The sequence below is a fragment of the Centropristis striata genome, chromosome 4 (genome assembly GCF_030273125.1).
Source record: "Centropristis striata isolate RG_2023a ecotype Rhode Island chromosome 4, C.striata_1.0, whole genome shotgun sequence".
Classification (NCBI taxonomy): domain Eukaryota; kingdom Metazoa; phylum Chordata; class Actinopteri; order Perciformes; family Serranidae; genus Centropristis; species Centropristis striata.
This window is the reverse complement of record NC_081520.1, coordinates 3,837,832-3,856,393: the sequence shown is the minus strand read 5'-3', so window position 1 is coordinate 3,856,393 and position 18,562 is coordinate 3,837,832. Positions and strand designations below refer to the sequence as shown.

Below are 18,562 nucleotides of genomic sequence, written 5' to 3'. Positions count from 1 at the left end.
AATATCTGTCGGGGTCTAGCTAAGAGTATTTTATGATGTGATTTTAAACTGGGACGGCTTCATTTTCATCAGTTTAACAGTGTTCATACAGAAGATCAATCATTTACCTTAACATCAAGATTTTAGCATGAGCAAAATCAGTGTAACAATAAATATGAAAAAAAAACATTCAGTTTCATTTAAACCAAAATTCCTCTTAAATTAAAACAAACACAAATCAAACATCTGAGACATCCTAAAACAGAAAATGTATAAGGGAGGAGTGAGGAGGACAGGCTGCCTTACTGCTGTTTTGAGTTTGTCTGCTGAGTCTTTCATGGCAGCTCCGTGTAGCTTCTTCAGTCCAGAACACACACACACACACACACACACACACACACACACACACACACACACACACACACAATGGCGATGGTTAAATCAAACTTGCTGTTTTTCTTCCTGTGAAGAAAAGAAATGGCAATTATTTTTTCCAAGCATCAACATTTCATATGCCAAAATCATATTATCAGTGATTATGAATAAAACAAGTACACCTAATTTAAATGCTTGTTATTGCAAATCTCTAACCAGCCAATCACATGGCAGCAACTCAATGCATTTAGACATGTAGACCTGGTGAAGACGAGCTGCTGAAGTTCAAAGTGAGCATCAGAATGAGGAAGAAAGGAGATTTAAGTGACTTTGAACGTGGCATGGTTGTTGGTGTGAGTATTTCACAAACTGCTGCACCATGTGTCGCTTTATTAGGAACACCTTGCTAGCTAATAATGTGGCCAGTGAGTGTATAACGCAAGAGAAAGGAGGTGGCTTTTTCAGTGAGATTTAAAAACATCTAGGGACTGCACTGCACGGATGTGGAGGGGGAGGCAGTTCTAGAGTCTGGGGGCTTCTACTGAAAACGCCCTGTCGCCCCTTGTTTTTAGTCTGGACCTGGGCACCTCCAACAGCAGCTGGTCAGCTGACGGTAGAGCTCTGGAGGGGGTGTGGTGGTGCAGAAGGTCAGACAGGTATGTAGGGGCCAGACCATGGAGGGATTTGTAGACAGTTAGAAGAAGTTTATAGTCAATGCGGTGACGGATGGGGAGCCAGTGGAGGAAGTTACGAGGGTAAAGTGAGCCACTGAAGTCACGTAAAAAGTCGTTCACTTTTGTTTTGACACAAACCTTTCTGGGTGAAAGTCTGACGTTTGTTTAGCCCATCAACATCTCCTCCCTCCCACCCAGTGTGTGACAATGCCATTTAACTCTGCATCGCTGTCAATCATTACTACTATGTCACTTGTTAAACCTGGAAATCAGCCCTGCACAAAAAGATCCCTATTGAGTCACAATGAATCAAGTCCCAAACTCTTGTATGATTGACTCCACACTCACGTGCACGAAACAAATACAGGAAGACCATCAATGTGACCACAGAGCCGCCAATAGAGAGCTTAAGAATCCGTCTGGTTGGATCTGAGAGAAGAAAACAGGTGATTTTAGGTGTCAGATCTGTTCCTCTGCTGCCACAGTGTGGTAGCTGACAGTACTACAGAACAATGACTCCACTCACCCTCTACAGTCAGGATGAAGCTCTTTTTGATGGGAACTCTCAGGGACTGGTGGGAGACGCTGCATGTGAACTGTTTCCCTGAGTCCCTGAGTGAAGCCCGGCGGTAGAAGAAAGCCGTCAGCGAGTAGGTCTTGTCCCAGTTCTTGTCCCATTTCACTTTGTGGCTGGACTGAAGAACGTTCTCCAGCAGCTTGGGAAGAGGGGCTCCCACCCTCTGGTCCGACACTGGTGGGTCCTGCACGTACCAAACTATCTTCACATCCAGAGGGTAGTAACCTTCCGCATAGCAGGAAACCCTCTGGAGCTCGCCCTCCAGCAGTGACAGAGTGGATCCAGTGCTGAGGGAGACACGGGGAGGCTCTGAGGACAGGGAAGAATAAAATGTAATCAGAATTCTCAAGTCATTTTCAGCAAGAGGTTTCTGATGAGTTTGACTCCAGCTGCAAATGCTGCATGCAAAGTCTACTATGTTTATAAATGGGACAGTTACTTCTATAGACAGCTTTAATGCTTTCTGACAGTTTATAGAGTAGACTAACATCAATCAAATCAGTCAATCAAAACAATATTTGAGGGATTCAGACAGCAGCCTTATATGCTTTGTTTGTGTCTAGAGGCAAAGGTTACTTCCACAGTAACCTGTGGAAGTAACCTTTGTGTGAATTTATCCTGTTGTGTTAAATTTATTTTCAGTCATCCCTAACTGGGTTTCTTGTTTGTTTTGTTTCTTTCTTTCCTTTGGAGCATTTAGGCTTACACCTCATGGTGAATATTCTGTTGGGTTTACATTTGATTGTTTATTGTGATTGGGTGGGATTTCATTTTACTTTTGGGGATGTATTTTTGATTTTGTTTCTGTTGTAACCCTCTGGTCTGTGTACTGACTGTGTTTCCTCTGTTGGGCAGGAGCGGGTTGCATTGGGGTGACTTGATTTCTTTTACCTCACGTGTGGTTTTGTATGGTTTGCTTTGGTTTTGGACCCTTCCCGCTTCCTTTGATGTGTCCCCTCCCCCGGTGAGCCCCCAGCGTTGCTCCACTAGCCCTTGATTATACAGTAGACACTGACTACAGTCGCATGGTTTTATAATAGTGATGATGTCATTTTAAAGAAAAGAAAAAGAAAAACCTATTTTGTTAATACATTTTTGTATAAGTTGGATCTGTCTCTGTCTATGCTTAAAGGAACCTGTGTGACCTTTGGTGTTTGTAAAGGGTCAGGTAAAATTTCCTGGGGGAATTACGCCTCTGGGTGGCGTTGTCGACAGCATTTAATAATTACTGTCTGAATTCCACTCGCCACACTTGGCGTTGTTGGCAGGATTTAATAATTACTGTCTGAGTCCCACTCGCCACAGAAAGAATATGTGAGAAAAAGAGCTGACACTTTTTTGAAGCAAGTCGGGGAGTTGTGTTTTGTTGGCAGAGTTTTTTTTACTTTTATGTGGCCTTGATCAGCTGTGCAATTGCACATACAATCTTGCAATCCTGCACTTTTTGCACCCATGTGACTTTGTTGCTTTTGACTGAAACGATAAATTAGCCCACTACATATCATCCCTTGTGTTAATTTCTTGCTTCTTGCATGTTGTTATTTTGTACATTTAGCTTTCTGAAAGCCACCTGCTGCTACGACATCTTCAGATCTCATCAATAGATCTCCATCTGGTTTTCTCTATTTCTGAATGCATTTAGCTCAAGTTGTTTTAGGGACCTCTGTCTCTACATACTACCGTTGTGTTTTATCACCAATTCTCCTCAACCATGACTCAGCACTTTTAGACAACTGCCTAACTTTACATGAGGTGAAATGTTTGGTTGACCCCAAATTTTCTCAAATCCTGCACTTCGCACATGTCACCTCGCTAGGCATATGTGTGAGGATTAGTTAAAAAACACTGACCAATCATAGCAGACTGGGCTTTTTCGGGAGAGGGCTTTAAAGAGACGGGCGCTAAAACAGAGCGTTTCAGACGTTTTCGTGCAGAAAATACTTTTTTTTCATCAAAATGAGACAATTAATAGCCCAAAATATCAGAGTGACTGTTTGACAGTGTCTTTGGATCTTCCTCACCTTGGATCTGCAGATTTATATCCACGCTGACCGACACTGGATTCACTGACACTGAACAGCTGTACGTCCCTTCACTGCTCATATTGGTGACTAGGCGGGTATAGGAAGCATCCCCGCCTGCCAGGCCCCTCAGCCCAACTCCAGTCCCCTGGATCTGTGATCTTTTCTCTCCACGATGTTTCAAGTGCCACTCAACAGTGATGTCTGGTCCTTTGTGGTCAACAGCAAACTGGCAGTGGAGCTTCTGTTGTGAGCCCAGGCCTGCTCTCACTGATGGAGTCCGTGTTTTAATGACCATGGCGACTACAGATGCAGATATGACAAGACAGAGGCATGCAGAGATACAGTATGGTTAGGTATAAGAAATAAAACATGCTTCCATTAAACTGACATATGGTCTTTTTGTCCTGGGAGGGGGAACCCTCCACTTTTTTAAAGAGTTTTACCTCGTCCAAAAGTGAGGATCAAAGAACAGAGGGTGCTGTATGCTATACAGACTGTAAACCCCTAAAGACAAATTTGTTAGGCCTCATTTTATAGAAATTTGGTAGTTATGGGCAGTTGATTTTTAGGGCGTGTTGGAATCGTACCACAGGTGAATCTTGGGTTCATTTGTGGACTTTAACATTTGTAGACTAAATTAAACAACTTTCAAGTCAACTCACAAAATGGCAGGTCAGCGCCATTTTGTGTCCTCTCAAGAACTTCCCTCCCAGACCTTGACCCTACAGGAGGTTCACTGGTCTGCTATAAGGGGGCCAGTCTTCCCTCTCTTCTCTCTCTCTATAACTGCAACTCTGACCTTCTCTGTGCACCAAAGTTGCATTAATGAACACAAAGTTCATTGCAACTGCCAGAGAAAGCTCCACTTCAACAACAAGGACAACCAGCAACTTAATTTGCAAGACGGCAAATTATTCAACTCAACTTCCTTCTTTCCACGCCCGCCACTGAAAAAGGATTTCCCCTCCTTTTCAACTGGATTCGTGAGTAATGTAACTTGGCTTAGATAAGCAATCAACAAGGACTTTAGTATAAAGGAGTTGACCTGTCATTAATGATGTGGTTTATATGTGTGTTTTAAGTATATTTATCTGATTTCCGTGTTACAATCAAAGTCATATAATTTCTTATAATTAATAATTATTTATGATAATTATTAATTCTTATAGCCATCTAACCACACTTTTTAACCGTGAGATCCACACAAGTGTCACTCAGGTTCATACCTACATATTTGGTATCCTCATGGGAGGGATAGCATTTATGATAACGCCCTTTTATTAACATATTTGATGCCCTGTGCAAGGTCATCATTGATTTATAAAAGAGCCATCCTTAATTCCCAACATTTTTGGTGACCCGTGATGGAGGCAATTGGCATATGTAACCAGATACCCCAACATATTTGATGCCCCGTTGCGAGGCCCAACAGGGGAGATAGCAGGTCAATAAATACCATGTAGAAGTGGTGTACATCATCTGAAATCTTGGGATCTGAAGATTAATTTGAGATGCAGCTCAGCACTGTGTGTCAAATTGTTCTGATCAGTCTCTCGATTGACTGATTAATCAGTTAGTCAGAACATTAATGTTTGGCTTTCTGAAGTCTATTACCATCCTAAACTATGTCTAATAAGTTGTTGCAGCAATTTTTGGGTAGATATCATTTGTCACACACATTTGGTGCTGAATTATGCCATTTTTCATTATTGAGAATGGATTAAAATGGTTAAAAAACCAAAACACTCCAGAATATTACAACAAGAGCATTGCAACAACGTAGAAAAATATCTAGTGTAAAAAAAAGTCTCTAATTTTGGTTGTAAAGTTTCATGAGGCTTTGATTATCTTCGAGGTCACAGCAGCTCATTTTGCCAAGTTTCAAGAAATGCTCTCATTGTCACAGTCATCCCCTCCTCTGTCTACTCCAGGCTCCAGCTTTCCCACCTGATGGTGGCCCCCGCCCCCCTAATCACACACCTGTGTCTCATCACCTCATTGACTCTCTATTTTTTTTTTTTTTTTATTATATTTATTGTGTTTTTAGAATTAACATGACACATACATTAATGACGGTTTACATACCCACATTCTTAGATAAAAAACAAAACAAAACAAAACAGACAAGACAAATTACCACTAAAACAAAGAACAAAACAAAGTAAAACAAAAAACCAATAGATACAAAAAAAATAATAATAATAATAATAACAATTACAACCCTGTATTTCCTATGTAGCTGCTGTTTTGAATATTACATTTTCTTTATGCACACATATACACTTCATTGTCCTTTTCAAGTGTTCAACATCTTGATCGGTGACTTTCAAGATATTCAATAAATTGTCCCCATAACTTAAAAAAACTCTGTATTTTCCCCTTGGTGGCATAGGTTAACTTCTCCATGGCTAGAACATTGGAAAGACTGTTAAACCAATGTTTAACTGTGGGAGATTCAGTGCTCTTCCAGGAAGTTGCTATACAGTGTTTAGCCTGAAGTGAGCACAAAATGACAATCTTTTTATTTGCACCTGACACTCCTAACTCTGCTGAAAGTAGTCCTAGGATAAATACCCGAGGGCAGAAAGGCAGTTTGATTGAGATAATATCAGATGTAGTTTGTATGACCTTTTCCCAGAAGTTTTTAATTTTGGGGCAACTCCATAGGCAGTGTAATAATGTTCCTTCTTCTTGGCTGCATTTAATACAGAAATCAGGATTATTGTTATCAAAGCGATGTAACAGGGCAGGAGTGATGTATGTGCGCATAATCCATTTAAATTGTAATAGTTTCAATCTGGTGTTAATAGTCTGACATTGTGTATGCTGGTCTCCCTCTTGTGCTGAAGTGGTTATCCAGCTAGCCCAAACAATCGAGACTCCCCAGATAAAGACTCATAGACCGGACTGTGGCGTTGTCACTGATCTTTACTGAAGATGTCACGAATGTGAAACTGTAATACAATCCAAAGATACAAATTTGTAAACGAAGTTACACAAACAGAAAAATAATCATAATGAATGAGGTAAGTACACATAATATTGATATGCACAAGAAGAGAAAACACCTTGAGTGAATCAAATTAGCATTTAAGCTACGTGGCTAAATTATGTATCATACATGGCTAATTAGCCTATTACAATGTACAAAATTAAAGAGATTATGAAAATGATTGTAACACACAATCTTCATTTATGAAGTTATGAAACATAAAAACTTACAGATATGGTCTTCTGCGGCTTCAAAACCAAAATAAAGTCCTCCCACAGCTCACAGACAAAGAAAATGGTCTCCAGCACCAGCCATGTGCTCTCCTTCTCTCAAAATTGAAAGTGAAACTTAACTAAATGGGAGTTAAGACTGCATTTACTCTTTTTTCCACAGGGGGCAGTATAACATTAAACAGCTTGGCATTCAGAGGCCATAACACTCCCCGCCTGGCGTCCATAGGGACGTCACAATGAGAACCTAAATTATGCCATCTGAGCATGATGGGGACAAAAGGGGAATGAGTTCCGTGATTGGCCCGGAGAAAACCTTGGGTGTACCTTGACGAATGACTCTGACTTCCACCTTTCTTATGCGTCCATCTGCACTTGGGAATGTCTTTGTCACAACAGCCATTGGCCATTCATTTCTTTCCACTTGAAGATCCTTCATGAGGACGACATCGCCCTCCTTCAAGTCGGGTCTCTTGTCAGGCCATCTCCTTCTAGTTTGCAGCGTGGAGAGATATTCGCGGCGCCACCTCTCCCAGAATGTGTTGGCGAGGGATTGAACCTGCTTCCACTGCTGTCTCAGCAGCTCTGCCTTACCAAACTCAGAGGGGGGAGGAGGGACAGTGCCCGACTTCTGCGTCAACAGCATAGCTGGTGTGAGCACGAGTGGGAACTCTGGATCAGATGAAACAGGAACAAGTGGCCTCGCATTCATGATGGCGCACACCTCTGCCAGAAGTGTGGTGAGGACCTCGTGGGTGAGATGAGGAGACTTCAACTGCGAGAACATGGAGTCCAGTATGCGTCGTGCCACACCGATGAGGCGTTCCCATGCCCCACCCATGTGGGACGAGTGAGGTGAGTTGAATATCCAGCTACATTTTTGTTCTTGAAGGTACTTGTCCAGTTGTGTGTTGGGTACACCCATGTCCAACTCTTTACAGGCGCCGATGAAATTGGTACCCTGATCTGACCTGATCTGTTTTGGTGCATCTCGAAGAGAGAAGAATCTCCTGAGTGCATTGATGAAGCTGGAGCTGGTCATGGACTCGACAACTTCAATATGCACTGCTCTCACACACATACATGTGAACAGCACCGCCCACCTCTTGCTGTTGGCATGACCGCCCCGAGTGCGCCTTGCAGACACTTCCCACGGTCCAAAGATGTCAAGCCCAACGTAAGTAAAGGGGGGTGCTGCCTGCAGCCTCTCGGCTGGCAGATCTGACATCTGCTGTTGACCCGTCTTACCCCGAAGTTTCCTGCAGATGACGCATTTGAAGAGGAAGCTCTGGATGCGTCTCTTCCCTCCAACCAACCACAACCCGTCTGAGCGGATGGCACCTTCTGTGAGATGCCTACCTTGGTGCTTGACCATCTCGTGGTGGTGTCGTATGATCAGTGTGGCAAGGTAGTGGTGACCAGGAATGATAAGGGGGTTTACCTCACTTAAGGTCAACTGAGAACGAGATATCCGTCCTCCTACTCGGAGGAGTCCATCACTGTCCAAGACTGGATTCAGGACTCTGATACTGCTGCGTGTTGGCAGATTTCTCTTCTCTGAGATGCATCTTATCTCCTCAGCATAAACTTCATGTTGGACACTCTTGATCACAAGCCTTTTAGCCTGTTCCTGACCTTCCACGGTAGAACCTTTTCTGCATAGATGCCACCCTTTGCAGCTCTTCTCGCCAGTTGGATGGGCATGGGAATGGGCAATGTGCTTCAGATGTGCAACTGCTCTGACAAGTGATCTCAAACTTGAGAAACGTTCGAATCGCTTCACTCCCAACTGACCTTTAAAAGCTTGAGTGATGTGCACAGACGCTACAGGACGTATCTCTGCGTCTACTGCCGGATCGACAAGGTCAAATGACACCTCAGACGGTGAAGATGAAGGGAGGGGCTTTGACAGGAAAGGTGGCCCTGTCAACCATGTTGTGTTTGCGAGGAGTGCAGCTGCGACTGATCTTGACCCATGGTCTGCAGGGTTCTGCTCAGATGGAACATATCTCCATTGTTCTGGAGACGTTGACTGTCGAATCCGTTCGATCCGGTTACTCACATACACATAAAACCTCCTTGTCTCATTGTGTATGTAGCCCAAAACGATTCTGCTGTCTGTAAAAAATGTGACGGAGTCAATCGTCAGGTGCAGCTCACTTACCACGAACTCTGCAATACCCACTGCGAGAACAGCGGCACAGAGCTCGAGGCGTGGTATGGTAGTCTCTCTCACAGGTGCGAGCTTCGATTTTCCAAAGACGAACCCCACGCTGGACTCGTCGTCGTGGTTGGTAACCTTCAAGTAAACAACAGCTGAGATTGCCTTGACTGAAGCATCAGCAAAGATGATCAGCTCTGCTGACTTGGCGTTGGCAGAAGAGATAGTGGAGTAACATCGAGGGATCTGCAGCTCCTGCAGATGCTGGAGTGAAGCTTTCCATTTCTCCCATTCTGCTCTCTTATCATCAGGGAGAGGAGAGTCCCATTCTCCTACTTCCAATGACAGCTGCCTAAGAAGAAACCTCCCCTGTACTGTCACGGGTGCGATGAACCCAAGAGGATCGAAAATACTGTTCACCACCGAGAGGACACCTCTACGTGTGAATGGCTTGTCATCGACCTGAACTCTGAAAGTGAACGTGTCTGTGATGAGGTTCCAACAAACACCTAGGCTGCACTGTAAGGGCAGCTCATCCTTCGACAGGTCCAGATTTTGAACGTCCTTAGCGAGATCGTCGGTGGGGATGGCGTCCATCACAGCAGTACTGTTGGAGGCTATCTTGTGAAGCCGAAGATTGGAGAGTGCAAGGGCTTCTCGAGCACGTTGGAGAACAGAGATGGCCTCTTCCTCTGTGGCGAAAGATTTCAATGCATCATCCACGTAGAAATCCTCTTCTACAAACCTCCTGACATCACTTCCATAGCTGTCTTCTTCCTCTCTGGCAGCCCTCCTCAGGCCATAAATGGCGACGGCCGGGGATGGAGTGTTGCCGAAGACGTGGACTTTCATGCGGTAGTCCACGATGTCGCTGTTCATGTCGTTGTTTCTGAACCACAAAAAACGTAAATAATTTCTGTGTTCCTCTTTTACCACAAAACAGTGGAACATATGTTCAATGTCCCCTGTTACAGCCACCTGTTCCTTCCTGAACCTCACTAGCACCCCCAGAAGGCTGTTGTTAAGGTCCGGCCCGGTAAGAAGGACATCATTTAGAGAGACTCCGTCGTAACGAGCGCTTGAATCAAAAACGATGCGGATCTTGCCGGGCTTTCTGGGGTGGTACACACCGAAAGACGGAAGGTACCAGCGCTCTTGGTGATCTTGCAGTACCGGGGCCAATTCTGCATGGTCGTTATCCAACATCTTTTGAATGAAGTCCAAGTAGTGTGCCTTCATTTCAGGGTTTTTCTCAAGAGTGTTGCAGAGTGTTTTAAGTCGTTTGTGAGCATATCCTCTGTTATTGGGAAGCCGTCTCCTAGGCGTCTGGAAGGGCAGAGGAGCTACCCAACTGTTTGCACTGTCCTTGAAAACCTCTCTGTCCATTATCTGTATAAATCTCTGTTCGTCGATAGATGGAGCGAGCTTGCTGTCATTCTTGGTGCACACGAAGACTGATTCGCCCATGTCTTCACCGTTGGGAATCTTTGTGTTGAGTGGGATGGGATGCGTTTGATGAAGTGTTTGATGAGCCAACCAATTGAAGTTTTCTTTGACCTGAAGGTGACTTTCACAGGGAGGCAGATAGCTCGGACGGCCACTCTCAAGAATACACGTCCTCAAGCTGCTCACTGTAGATGGTTTGTGGGCTTTACCAAGACATACATCCCCTATGACCACCCACCCCAGGTCCAGTTTCTGGGCAAATGGGGCATTGTGTGGACCGTTAATCTGCTTGCGCACCTTATGGACACGGAGAATGTCTCTTCCCAACAGCAGCAAGATGTTTGCATTAGGGTCTAGAGGAGGAATCTCGCTTGCAATGGCTTTGAGGTGCTTGTGATGGGAAGCTGCATTGGGGGTAGGTATTTCTGATCTGTTGTCAGGGATCTCCTCACATTCAACCAATGTAGGTAGTTGCAAGTTGATTTTCTGGTCTATCGACTCGACTGTGTACCCACATGCTCTTCTTCCAGCGGTCTCAGTGATGCCTGCACATGTTTTTAATGTATATGGAGACCGAACACTGTTATCATTGAAGATGCTGAAAAACTCAGATCTCACGAGAGAGCGATTACTTTGCTCATCGAGGATGGCGTACATTTTCCTTGCTGCGCCACGACTACTGTTGGGGTACACATTTACCAAACATATCTTAGAGCAGGCACGTGAGCTCATCCCTTCCCCACATACCTCGGTGCACCTGGGTGACACTTCCTCCTTTGTCTCTTCCTCCTCCCCGCCATAGTCTGTATTTGCTTGAGGTGGCTTTAGTTTCCAGGGAGCAGGACCTGGATGCAGGGCCGAAATATGCCTGTCACTCCCACACTCAGTGCATATGATCTCTGTTTTGCAGTTCCTGGCTATGTGGGCTGTGGATGCACAACAATGGAAACAGATAGCATTCTCCTTAATGTATTGTCTCCTCTCTTCAAGAGATTTCTCTCTAAAGCCTCTACACCTATTGAAGGGATGCGGCTTCTTATGGATGGGACAGTTCTTAAGTAGGTCAGCGGTTGGTCTTGTTGGAGACCGGCTACCTTCCTGATTTGGAGGCGATATCTGAGTCCTGTGAACTGACACTCGCTGTCTTATTTGACTGTAACCGTCGTCGGGACGCTCTCTCCTGACGGGAGTGTGACTGGATGAACGAAGGATGAAGCTCGGGTCGTTTCGGGCTTTAGCTTCATCAGAGATGAACTTAGCAAACACGACGAATGGAGGGAATGAAACCTGGTACTGTTCCTTATATTTGGAGCCATAGGATGTCCATTTATCTTGCAGATGATACGGAAGCTTTTCGAGGATGGGATGGATTCCTCTGGCTGTGTCCAAGTAAGATAATCCAGGCAGGAAGTCATCCTCCTTAGCTGCTTCTATCTCCAATAGCAGGTCTGCCAGGTCGCGAAGCTTCTGTACATCTCTGCTGGATATCTTCGGGAAGCTCTCCAGTCTGGCAAAAAGAGCGCTTTCAATGGCTTCAGGTGTCCCATAGCATTGCTCTAAACGGTCCCACGCCATTTTCAGACCAGCAGCAGGGTGCCTGATATGGACGGATTTGATCCGACGTACATGCTCCGAGGACTCTCTCCCCAACCACTTCACAAGCAGGTCTAGCTCTTCAGCTTCAGTTAACTCGAGACCTTGGATAGCATTGGAAAATGAAGACTTCCATGCCCAGTAGTTTTCCACCTTATCATCGAACTTGGTCAGTCCTGTGGTGATAAGTTGACTTCTGGCGAGGAACTTAGCGAGGTCGGCTGTGGCAGAAGCGTCGTTGAACCCAGAATGATCATAACTCCGATCCACTCCTGCGTCAGCATTGACTTTTGGGCTATGACGATATCCTTGCCATGATTTACCGACTGTTCTCCTCGGACTGCTGCTGGGAAAGGTCAGGTCATGGTGTATCACTGTGGCCTGGTCTGCTGGGTCAGGGCAGATGTCTTCCTCGTCTTTGACCAGGGTTTCCCTCAGACTGACCTTCGTAGTTCGCTCTGTGTGACCAATGGGTTTATCGGGCTGTTTCGACTGAGGCTGAGAAGCTTTGGGTTCTGGTTGAGGCGGCAGAGCTTTGGATTCTCTTAGTCTTGGTAAGTAATCATCGTTATCTTCTAACGCTTCCTCCAACGCAGCTGCTTCAGCAAAGGCTGCTTCTTTTTCTTTTTGAACCTCCATTGCTGCTAGCTCTGCATCAATTCGTGCTCTTTGCACTTTCATTTCGACCTCTTTCTGAGCGAAGGCTGCTTTGGCCTCCGCTGCCTTTGCCTTAGCACGAGCTGTTGCTATGGCTAAATTAACGCTTGAGCTGGAGGATGATCGTGATGAATGAGAGCACTCAGATCGTACCTCTAGATCATCCTTTTCCTGTTCATGATGCACTTCGGCCTCTACTACCAGTGCGGGCTCCTCCATGTTAGTTGAAGGCTGGAGACGTTCCTGTTGATGTCGTATGTGAGTGGTGTGGTGTAGCCAACTCAGGCTGTCCTTACATGCAGAAGCGATGAGAAGATATCTTTTCACTATGCTGGTCTCCCTCTTGTGCTGAAGTGGTTATCCAGCTAGCCCAAACAATCGAGACTCCCCAGAAAAAGACTCATAGACCGGACTGTGGCGTTGTCACTGATCTTTACTGAAGATGTCACGAATGTGAAACTGTAATACAATCCAAAGATACAAATTTGTAAACGAAGTTACACAAACAGAAAAATAATCATAATGAATGAGGTAAGTACACATAATATTGATATGCACAAGAAGAGAAAACACCTTGAGTGAATCAAATTAGCATTTAAGCTACGTGGCTAAATTATGTATCATACATGGCTAATTAGCCTATTACAATGTACAAAATTAAAGTGATTATGAAAATGATTGTAACACACAATCTTCATTTATGAAGTTATGAAACATAAAAACTTACAGATATGGTCTTCTGCGGCTTCAAAACCAAAATAAAGTCCTCCCACAGCTCACAGACAAAGAAAATGGTCTCCAGCACCAGCCATGTGCTCTCCTTCTCTCAAAATTGAAAGTGAAACTTAACTAAATGGGAGTTAAGACTGCATTTACTCTTTTTTCCACAGGGGGCAGTATAACATTAAACAGCTTGGCATTCAGAGGCCATAACATTGTGCATTATGACAAATCGTCTTCCAGTCAGCTTGAGAGATTTCTGCATCTAAATCACTAGACCAAGCCAATCTTTTACTGTCCGAGGATTCTTTAGATGCATCCACAATCATTTTATACAAGAGGGACACCTGGCCATGGCCCTGAAGATGATCTAGTATAGCCTTTTCCAGACTAGAAAGAGGGGGTTTATGAGGGGATTGTTTAGAAGCTTTTAGGATGTAGTTCCTTATTTGTAGATATTTAAAGAAGTGCTTTTTAGGTATATTATAATTTCTTTGCAAATCCTCAAAGCTATAAAGAAAGCCGTTGTGGTTATACATATCCATAATTTTGCCAATCCCTCTCTCTGCCCAGAGTCTAAAGCCAGGGTCACCTCTGCCTGGAGAAAATCTACAGTTTCCCCATATTGGTGTGAAACCTGACATATCTAACCTTGCATTTAAGTGTGCTTGCACTTTATACCACACCTTAATAGTATTTTTGACAAATGGGTTATGGGTACTTTTTAGCAGATTTGTCGAAGTATCTGCATATAAGTAGAGATTTAGAGGTAATGGGGATGTAGTGGATCTTTCTATCGTGACCCAGGGCATAACAGGACTGTCTAAGAACCAGTACATGGCCGCTCTAGTCTGGGCTGGCCAATAGTACCATAGGAAGTTTGGAATTTGGAGTCCTCCCCTTTCATTTGGCAAGTAAAGCAGTGTGAGTCTGAGTCTCGGGCGTTTATTATTCCAGATGAAGTTAGTAATTAATTCTTTCAATTTATTAAATAGATTTGATGGGGAGTGTAGAGGAATGGATTGGAACAGATATAAAAATGTTGGTAGGATATTCATCTTAACAATATTGACACGTCCAATTAAAGAAATGGGTAGATCTGACCATCTTTCAAGGGATTCTGATACAGATGTTAAAATAGGATTATAATTCTCTGGAACCAGGTCATTTATGTCTGGAGTAATTTTTATTCCCAGATAGGTAAAGCCGCAAGGCGAATTTTGAAATGTATTTACCGCTGGTGGGCTGTCCCTTTCATTCTTTCTAAGAAACACTATCTTAGACTTTGTGTTATTCACCTTGTAACCAGAGAAACTCCCAAAAGACTCTATTAAATTAGTGAGCGTTGGTAAGGACTGTGACAGATTTTTTAGGAAAAGTACAATATCATCCGCATAAAGGCCAATACGATGTTCATATCGTCCAATTGTTACTCCGGTGATTAGGGGATGGGATCTGATTGTCAAAGCTAGGGGTTCAATTGATAGCACAAACAGAAGGGGCGAAAGCGGGCACCCCTGGCGTGTTCCCCTGGATAGGCTAATAGGTTTTGAGATAATGGTATTGGTCAGAACTTCTGCACTAGGGTTACTGTATAGTAGTTTTATCCATTTAATTATATTCTCTCCAAGGCCAAATCTGGGGAGTAACTCAAACAGATACGGCCATTCCACCCTGTCAAAGGCCTTCTCAGCATCCAGGGATGACTCTCTATTTAAACCCTTTGTGTCCCTTTCTCCAGTGCCAGATTGTTAGTGTACCATGTGTCCTACTCTCCAGCGTTTTCCTAGTGTGCTTTTTGGTTTTGACCCTTGCCTGTTTTTGGACTCTGCCTTTGCCTTATCCCTTTGGATTGTTTGCCTGCCTTACCTGACTGAACTCCCATGTTCCGAACCATTGCCTGTCAATAAAGACTGGTTACCCCCTGTATCTGCCTCCAGAGTGCTGCATTTGAGTCCTGTATCTGTGCTGCGTAACACTCATGGGCTCCTATGGAGGAGCATCGTCACACATGAATAAAAACTGGGCTCATTTAATCCACAAGAGTCTCAGCTTTGGGCAGGACTTTCACTTGAAGTAAAGTAATTTCACATTGTGGTGTTAATACTTTTACTGAAGTAAGGGATCTGAATACTTAAATCTATATTACTCTACTACTATCTAAACTTACGATATAAGTTTTATCTCAAAATCATTCAAATAAAAGACATTGTGTTGAGTGTTACCTGTTGTGGTGAGTATCTCTTTGTCCCCGATGGGAGGCCATTTGTGGTAGTCCTGCTGACCTGGAGCAGGCTGGTCAGAGGGGTGTCTTAGGATGCTGGTGACTGTGAACAGGCCTTTGGTGTGTCTGAGGGTGCAGCTGAACCAGTGGTTATAGTGCCGCGCCCCCATGACAGGCCAGCGGACATGGATGCCCTCTGTGCTGTACCTATGCAGCTCACACCCCAACTGCTCTGCTTCTGCTCCCTCTATGTACCGCCGCAGGTCCACCTTAGATCCTAGACCTGACAAAATAGCATACATTAGAAAACAGTTGTTCTCAGTCTGTTACTCTGTAACCACAGTATGTCTTACCAGTGATCAGGAAAGTGATACCATCTGGATTAACAGGAGCGTCTCCTGTTTTACCAAACTGCAGCATAGCCTGTCGATGGATGAGCTGAGCCTCAGTGAGACTGTCATTATTCACAAACACATGTTCATCAGAGAACTTACAGGGCAGCCATGATACCTGATGGACACACTGCACACCTGAAAGAGACAGAATCAGTCAGTGTAGTCAGCTAACATAGTACAGTATATGTATGTATAATAGCATAGTACAGCACATTGTAGTCTAGTGTTGTATCAGTATTGGACAGTATAGTGTGGTATACTATGCTATAACAGAGTATATTACATCACAGTATACTATAATATAGTACAGTGTAGTATAGCCTACTGGAGTATCCTATCTCACGTTATAGATACAACAATGCAGTATAGTTTAGTAGAGCATAGAATATTGAAGTATAGTATAGAAAGGAACTAGAAAATTTCCTCTGGGGAAATTTTGAAAGGGCCACGGGGGCTACTGCCGGTGTGTGTACACTATGATGAGATTCTTCAGAGATTTCAAACTATGCCCTTTAACCTCAAAATGTGTGTGTGTGTGTGTGTGTGTGTGTGTGTGTATAGGTGTAATTAAAATCACATGAAGTTACCTGTGTGTGTGTGTGTGTGTGTGTGTGCGTGTGTTTGTAATTAAAATCACATAAAGTTACCTGTGTGTGTGTGTGTAGCGAAAATCGCATAAAGTTACCTGTGTGTGTGTGTATGAAGCATGTATATGCATGTGTGAGGAGTGTGCGCACTTTAGTGCATGTGTGTGTGTGTGTGTGTGAGTGAGTATCTGTAACTAATCACATCAAAGATCAAAGGCAATCAGATCAAAGCAATCAACAGAATTAACTGCAGCTGTTAATGTTCCGAAAGAGTGACAGCAGAGGTGGACAGACTCGAATTTCTGGCCTCGAACAGAAAGCATTTTTGGCAAAACCATAATACCTATCATTGATCCGACTTCCCTTTGAGCGTCCCGAGTTCTTCCTGAACGTCTACATATGATTTTTTTAAAGAAAAATAAAAAATAGCTTTGTTAGAGCGATCTAAAAAAACTGTTCCATCTTCCTTTTTCTCGAAATCTTCCTGCGTTTTTAATATGGGACCCAATGAGGCTGTTGGTGGTTTTGGTGGCGCATCTTTGCGTCGTATGCCCAAACTATAACTCTGACAGCTTTACCAGAGGATTGTGAGTGAGAAGACAAATTTTCCTACATTTCTATGTATAAATTATTTCTGTAGAGTGGAATTTGCGGCCTGGAGCGCAGTTTTCAAATTTATTTTTTGACAATTTTTTCTCTCCCTCTACACTCTGGCGATGATGTCACACACTGTGACACGAACATTCCGTGCAATACACACCCATTATAATCTCAGAATTTCTCCAAAAAAGATCATGGTCATTGAACAGGGATTGAGAAAAAACTATATGACCCATCGAAACGTGGATTAATATACCGATACACAAGACTTGTGTCTACTGTTTAAAGTTTAAATGGAGTCTCTAGGTGAAATTATGCCGGAGAAGTAGACGTTTAAAAATCTCCAATTATTGTTCTTTTTCGCTCATTTTTTTTCCGGCCGTCCCATTAATTTCAATGCAAAATTTTGGGCAGTTTTTCGCGACTTGCTTGATATCATTTGTCCTGCAACTCTTCAAGTTGTAGGACTAGTAGCGGGACGAAATTGCGTCCGGAAGAGGAAGAAAAAGAAATCCACAGTATAAAAGTAGTCAGCAGGAAACATGGAAATGCCACATGTAAATCTCATTCAAATGTTCAAAGGAAGAACTACTCTCTTGTTTTGGTATTTTCCAGTGTCACCAATAGTTTTATTTCAACACATTTTCTTGGCATCAGTTCACAGCTGGAAACATGAAAAGAGAATTCAGTGCTCGTATTTAAGTGAATAGTTTGATAGATGGCTATTGCTGTATGGGACCAGTGCTCGGTGCGATTGCCCCGAGGCCCTAATAATGTTGTGCAGCATACTGTTGCATAGTTATATTGAACATTACAGCACAGTGTAGTGTAGTATAGTTTGGGATAATATTAGCATAGTATAGTACGGTAGAGGGTAGTACAGTATAAAATAGAATATAAAAGAATAGAATAGAACAGTAGTAAACAGAACCGGACAGAAGACACAGCAGTCATATCATTCATGTCTGATACACAAGTTATAAAAATGTCACAATCTATAACAAAGCTGAAGACAGAAACGTACCTGCAGATAGAAACAGGTAACTAAGTATCTTCAAGATCAGACTCATGACTCTTCATTAGTAGAAATGTCTCCTTATAGTGCTCGAGCACAGCGAGTTGTTCACAGTTGAAGGGAAACTTTCACTTTCACTTCACAGGAAAAAAAAGTTGCTCAGCTGCCAGCTACCTGCCCCGCGTCACCTGTTTGTAAATATCACTGACAAAGCATTTTATTTTATTTATTCAAATGTATGTATAATGCTAAACTGCAATATGTGTAATGATAGAATGAGTCATCCAAGTTTTTTCACATTTTCTCCTGTAGG

The 18,562-nt window shown here is 43.4% G+C and overlaps 1 protein-coding gene across 1 annotated transcript; it reads right to left on the bottom strand.

The window, feature by feature from the left end:
- Positions 1-397: 397 nt before the first annotated feature.
- Positions 398-18,381, bottom strand: LOC131970450 (tapasin-related protein-like). Its single transcript, XM_059331846.1, has 7 exons — positions 18,259-18,381; positions 16,006-16,182; positions 15,654-15,929; positions 3,627-3,929; positions 1,555-1,914; positions 1,377-1,457; positions 398-441 (listed from the first exon to the last, which is right to left on the bottom strand). The coding sequence occupies exons 1-7, from the start codon at positions 18,302-18,304 to the stop codon at positions 416-418; spliced, it is 1,269 nt and encodes a 422-aa protein (XP_059187829.1). The 5' UTR covers positions 18,305-18,381; the 3' UTR covers positions 398-415.
- Between the last annotated feature and the right edge of the window lie 181 nt (positions 18,382-18,562).

Excerpts from the sequence above, each read along its gene's own strand:
- LOC131970450 (XM_059331846.1), bottom strand. The coding sequence starts at position 18,304 with ATGAGTCTGATCTTGAAGATACTTAGTTACCTGTTTCTATCTGCAG. Across the intron at positions 15,930-16,005 it reads TATCACTTTCCTGATCACTG|GATCTAAGGTGGACCTGCGG; the intron begins GTAAGACATACT and ends TGTCAGGTCTAG. Across the intron at positions 3,930-15,653 it reads AGAGATACTCACCACAACAG|TCGCCATGGTCATTAAAACA; the intron begins GTAACACTCAAC and ends CTGCATCTGTAG.